The sequence below is a fragment of the Hylobates moloch genome, unplaced genomic scaffold (assembly GCF_009828535.3).
Source record: "Hylobates moloch isolate HMO894 unplaced genomic scaffold, HMol_V3 SCAFFOLD_3, whole genome shotgun sequence".
NCBI classification, from domain to species: Eukaryota; Metazoa; Chordata; class Mammalia; order Primates; family Hylobatidae; genus Hylobates; species Hylobates moloch.
Genome location: NW_026652278.1, coordinates 38105074 through 38111073, shown reverse-complemented (window position 1 = coordinate 38111073; position 6000 = coordinate 38105074). Strand labels below are relative to the sequence as shown.

General features: G+C 46.5%; 1 protein-coding gene across 3 annotated transcripts in view; it reads right to left on the bottom strand.

Moving 5' to 3' along the window:
- Positions 1-2558: 2558 nt before the first annotated feature.
- The window catches only part of ALDH18A1 (aldehyde dehydrogenase 18 family member A1), a 51069-nt gene continuing 47627 nt past the window's right edge, over positions 2559-6000 (bottom strand). For all 3 annotated transcript variants that reach the window (XM_032135849.2, XM_032135841.2, XM_032135861.2), the window contains exon 18: positions 2559-3576. In XM_032135849.2, coding sequence (XP_031991740.1) covers positions 3395-3576 — 182 coding nt within the window. In that variant the 3' untranslated portion in view covers positions 2559-3394. The remainder of the gene's footprint in view (positions 3577-6000) is intronic.

Below are 6000 nucleotides of genomic sequence, written 5' to 3'. Positions count from 1 at the left end.
GCAAGGGAAGCTGCGGAGTTAAGAATGTCAGGGCTGAAAGTTGGAGAGTCTGGGTTCCTAATGGCATCACGGAGTTGCCCTGTTGGTCTTGAGCTACTTCTGGACTTCTCATTATGGGAGAAAAACAAAACTCTCAGGTTACTTATAGTAGTGGTGATGCTGGGATAAATCATATAAGGGGCTTACTAAAAATTCCAATTCCTTGCCCCACTCTCAGAAATTTTGGCTCAGCAGGTCTGGGTGCGGAAATCTACAGTTTTATCTAGCCCCTGTGGTCATTCTGTTACAGTGATCCTTGAACCACAGTTTGAAGTAGTCTGAGGCCCACATATACAGCAAATAGCAGAGGGTGTGTGTGTGTGTGTGTGTGTGTGTGTGTGTGTGTGTGAAGAGCGGGTCAGTGATGTTGGGTTTTGCTTTCAATGCCTACCAAAGACTTGGCCAGCTGTGGATGTCAGATATAAAAAACACCTTGTTCAGCTAATTTGCAACTTAGTGATGAAGAGCTTCCCACACCCCCATCTAACTAGAAAGCTTATCCAAGCTCCCATTTCATGAGTGTGGAAACTGAGGCAAAAATGTTTGAGTAGTTACCCAAGGTCACAATGCCAATCAGTGACAGAGCTGGAAAAAAAATTCTAGAGTCCCAGTTCAGTGCTCCCTCCATTACACTGGGCTGCAAATAGCACCATGAACCTTTAGAGTGTCTGCTTACCTCTCCCTCCCATTTCCTCTCTGTGAGGCAGTGCAATGAGACATTGTGGCTACCTCTCTGGCTGCCATCCCAGCCCTCTTTTGTTCTCCAGCAGCCATACTGTTTAGGTGAATGAATCCTGCTGTCAGCTCCATGAATCAATTAGGATAATCTTCTTCCCCTATCCGATTTTCCTCCTCCCTTACCAATAGAACCCTTACTTTCTTGGAGCTGCAATGTGCCCAAATAAAAAAGCTACACCTCCCAGATCCCTTTTAGAGAGGGTAGGCCATGAGCTAGTTTTGGTCAAGCCATTTGGGATGGGGGGGGTCTTCCTGGAATGTCACTTAGAAGGGGCAGCTGGCAGACACTCCTCTGCCTATGGTTCTTCCTTCTTCCTGCTGGCTGGAATGCAGTCCTGATGGTTGGAATGCCACTACCATGTGGACAAGAGCCTTACCCTAGGACAGAAGAGCATAAACCAAAAGCAGCCCCAGTGCCTGATGGCCTTCATGGAGGCATTACCTCAGCCTTGAAGCTGCCTACCTCCAGAGCTCTTTTTACATGAGAGAAACAGGAATGATCAAGTTCAAGCCCCAATTCTTTGAAGTTTCTGTGGCATGCAGTTCAACTCAATGTGTGCATTTATAGCAATCATTGATGCAGGCCAGTTTAATGAGTGAAGCTTGGGTTTTTTTTTTTTTTTTTTTTTTTTTGAGACGGAGTCTCGCTCTGTCGCTCAGGCTGGAGTGCAGTGGCGCAATCTCGGCTCACTGCAAGCTCCGCCTCCCGGGTTCACGCCATTCTCCTGCCTCAGCCTCTCTGAGTAGCTGGGACTACAGGTGCCCACCACCACGCCCAGCTAATTTTTTGTATTTTTAGTAGAGACGGGGTTTCACCGTGGTCTCGATCTCCTGACCTCATGATCCGCCTGCCTCGGCCTCCCAAAGTGCTAGGATTACAAGCGTGAGCCACCGCGCCCGGCCATCAAAGCTTGGGGTTTCTGTCTGATGATGGTGGTCTTTCTCAGGGCCCAGATGCAGGCCTGCCTTCTCAGTCAGTGGTGTTCCCCAAGGGCCCCAGCTCTCTTGGGCTGCCTTCTATTTAAGATTCCTGGGCATTTGTTGTCTGGTTGGGAGCTCATTGTGGTATTTGTGACACAGTTTCAGGCAGGACTGTTTATAGCCTTTTCAGGCAAGCTATGCCAGAACTCCTCATCCAGAGGGCAGGGCAGTCAGGGTGACTTGCCAGACCATGTAAGGGTCTGGAGAAGAGGCAGGCTGTGCAGCCTGCCTGGGAACATGTTCCACACGACACCATCATTCTTGTGCTGGTAAAACATCCTCAGAGGAAAAGCAGCAGCATTGTAAGCGAGTGCTTATTTCTTTAGGAGGCCCCCATGAGACAAGAAATCTTTCAACTGCAGACTGTCAGGCACCAGGGGCCCTAAGGACAGGAGCTAGATGGAGAGTGGGGGAGGGTCCGAGCTGTCAGGTGATCCTGAGGCAACAGGACTGGCAGGGAGGAGCTGGAGGGACACATTGAACTAAGGATGTCAGCTGGGGCTATATGCCACTGTGGGAGCTCGCTCAGGTTGGACCCCACCAACTTCAGACCCTCACTGTACTTTTAGTCTTCAAGCTCGTGGAGCTTAATCACCTGTTTTCCTTTCCTCTCTCCCCATCTGAGTCCCTCTGTGGGGTCTGCCTATGTTGCTTCCACCAACAAACACTGTTTAGGCAGATGTCTTGTCTCCCCAGACAGCTTCCAGAGAAGAGACCGTGCCCGCAAGCAGGGCACGAGGGTCACAAGAGAGGAAAAGGAAGGGGGTAACAACAAATAAGGGAGAAAACTTTAGTTATGGACAGGCTTTTCATAAAAAACTTTATTTCTCAAAAAAGGGGGAAGAATCCAAAGTATTAAAATAATCCTCTAATTTTTGTTTTGGAGGAAAAGGGTAGGATGACAAAATAATTCACACAAAAATTTCAAGCATCACTGCTGTAGATATTCCTCCGGCTCAGTGGGGAACATCCTGAAACTCACACCTCCTGTCTGCAGCTTGGGTTCCAGCTGCATCACGGGGAACACAGCACAGCATCTCCTGGATGCAGGAAGCTGCAAGCATCTGGAATGCTTATTAATTTACCCCACAAATAAATACAAAAGGTCGATCTTCCCAGTGGAAATGATTCCATCGATTTTTGTGACTTTCTGATGAGAATGCTAAAAAGAAGAGTTGCCCCTTTTCTAAAATTCCAAATCTTCCTTTTTTGAAGATGACTACGTGTGAAAGAAATAAAATGTGAAAAGATTTGTTAAGGATGACTGGCTCTAGTACCAACTAAATGCCAAGGGGGACTGTAACTCACTGAGGTGATACAAAGCAGCCATGGGTTTTCCTCGCCTTTTATATGGGGAAAATGCACCTTTCAATCCTAGAAGACAATTGGACTTGGCAAAGTCCCTATCGGTAGCAATTATTTTCTTACTTAAAAAAAAAAAAGGGTGAGCTGGGAGCCAGACTGTGTACATCAGCCAAGATTGCTATTGCCAAACGGAGCCCAGAAGCATCCAGGTACACTTTCCAACAGGCAGACCCCACCAGGAACTGGGAGACAAGAGCGGGCTCTCTCCTGAGATAAGACAAATTCAACTGTGAAGACCTTTTGGAACATTCCCGGGTTTTCCTGGCTCTTTTCAGTTGGTGTTTCTCTGAGGAATAGGGAGGTTCTCATGAAGATATTTTAAACTTCCATGCTCTGAGAAATCTGAGACCACGTGGTCCTTCCCTCGCAGCAGCCACTTAGTAGTAAGCAGTCCCTCAAGTCCTACTGGTCCCCGGGCGTGGATTCTCGATGTACTGATTCCCACTTCAGCTCCTGTGAAAAAGCATGAATAAAAGATGTAGCTTTTCCCAGCCTCTGCTTCCTGTCCATGCCCCAGACCCACCGTGCTGCTTTCCCCTCACTTGGTACCCTCTCTTCCTGCTAATTCCTCACCCATCCTCCCCAGGAGAGCTGAGTCACCCTGTTCCCATAAACATGTTCTCTGGTTACTACAAATCATGATACACCCCTTCTCGTGAAACAGTGTGTGGACCCCTCTTCTGTATTTTATCCCCAGTGCATTTTGACAATGCTATTAATACAAGCGCTGTCTCTTATATCAGTTTAGCATCTGAATTGTGTACTATATTTTGACATTTGGGCATGTTTTGAGGGGTACGACAATGTTTACCATGATGGTTTCACCTCCTCAAATACTCTTTAAATCTTAGAAAGAAAGAGACATGTTCTTGGTATCCCCTAGAAATCTTAGCACAGGGGACTCATTAGACAGTTACCAAATACATCAAAGGGTTACTGTTCATTCCCTTTCCTCTTGCTCCCAGCTCAGACCTAGGGAACGTCAGGGGTTTTCCTGGGCCTGGCTTGGTGTTCTGCACTGTATACAGTGGAGGCAGGGTTCCCTCATTCATCACAACTTTACCGAGCATGTACTATGTACTAGGCACTGTGTTGAGCCCTGGGGATAAAGTGGTGAATAATAGATACAAGGCCCTGTTTTCGTGGAGTTGATATTACAGCAGGCGAGGCAGCCAAAGGACAGGTGAGTAAATAGTCTCCCGTGGTGCTCAAGTGCAGTGATGGGTGCTATGACAGAGGTTGTGTGGTGGAGCTGGGGACACGCTGGGTAGGATGGCCAGGGAAAGCCTCCCTAAGGAATTGCCTTTTGGTTGGGACCTGAACAGTGAGAAGGAGCTGGCTGGAGAAAACCAGACAGAGGTGCTGCAGGCAGAGAGAAGATCAAGTAGGAGACACGGCGGGGGTGGGATGTGCTTGGGGTAGTGGTTGGCAAGGAGAGTGAAACCAGCAGGATTCAAATTCTGGCTCAATAGCATAGAGACCACATGACTTTGGACACACTACCTAACTTCATGTCTCATGCCTCAGTTTCTTCATCTGGAAAACGAGAATTCATTTTGTAGAATGAAGTGAGAGCATGCTTGCGACACATTTAGCACAGTGCTGGGAATGTAGCAAATGCTCAGTAAAATCTGTTACTGTCATTAATGCATTTTCACAAGGAATTTAACTCAACCAGCTTTCACTCTGAGCTGGTGTTGGAAGGATAATGAAATGATCTTTTGTTCTTCCTTCATCCTGGCTTTTCATCTGAATGCTGGGTGCCCCAGCCCTTAAAAATATGTTGCTATTTCTTTTTCAAGTACATGGAGTATAAAGATCAGTGCAAGTGATGTGATAATTACATCAAAATCCCAACATAATACAAATGGGGAACTAAAAATAAAGAGTATAATGATTAAGAATAACTGAGTTAAATTCCCTTTCATAATCTTTAACAATTTGGTGAGAATTATTTCTCCAGGCAGATCATCTACTCAAAAAGTTCAGAAGGATTAAAATGTGTGTCTTTCTGTTTTGTTTTGTTATACAGATAGGGCCTCACTCTCTCCCAGGCTGGAGTACAGTGGCACCATCTTAGCACACTGCAGCCTCGAACTCCTGGGCTCAAGGGATCCTCTTGCCTCAGCCTCCTGAGTAACTGGGACTACAGGCTCACGCCAACACACCTGGATAATTTTTTCATCTCTGTAGAGAGGAGGTCTCGCTGTGTTGCCCAGGCTGGTCTCGAACTCCCCAACTCATGAGATCCTCCTGCCTCAGCCTCTCAAAGTGCCGGGATTACAGGTGTGAGCCACTGCACGTGGCCTAAAATGTTTTGAGTGGTTGAAATAATTCTCAAATATTCAGAAAACGTGTCATAAATGTATTATTGGAGGGTTTTTTTCTGTTTTTTTTTTTTTTTTTTTTTTTTTTTTTTTTTTTTTTTTTTTTTTTTTTTTTTTTTTTTTTTTGAGATGGAGTTTAGCTCTTGTTGCCCAGGCTAGAGTGCAATGGTGCGGTCTCAGCTCATTGCAACCTCTGCCTCCCGGGTTCAAGCGATTCTCCTGCCACAGCCTCCTGAGGAGCTGGGATTACAGGCAAGCGCCACCATGCTCAGCTAATTTTGTATTTTTAGTAGAGATGGTGTTTCTCTATGTTGGTCACGCTGATCTCGAACTCCCGACCTCAGGTGATCTGCCTGCCTTGGCCTCCCAAAGTGCTGGAATTACAGGCGTGAGCCACTGCACCCGTTCTGGAGTTTTATATACTGGTACCCCTGAAAACCAGAGACTGTCCAAATAACCCCAACATGACAGAGGGCTGGAAATGTTATATCTAATGGAAGGGGACAGAAGTGTCCTTCTGAAGCTTTTAATTTCAAAGTCTGCTACAGAA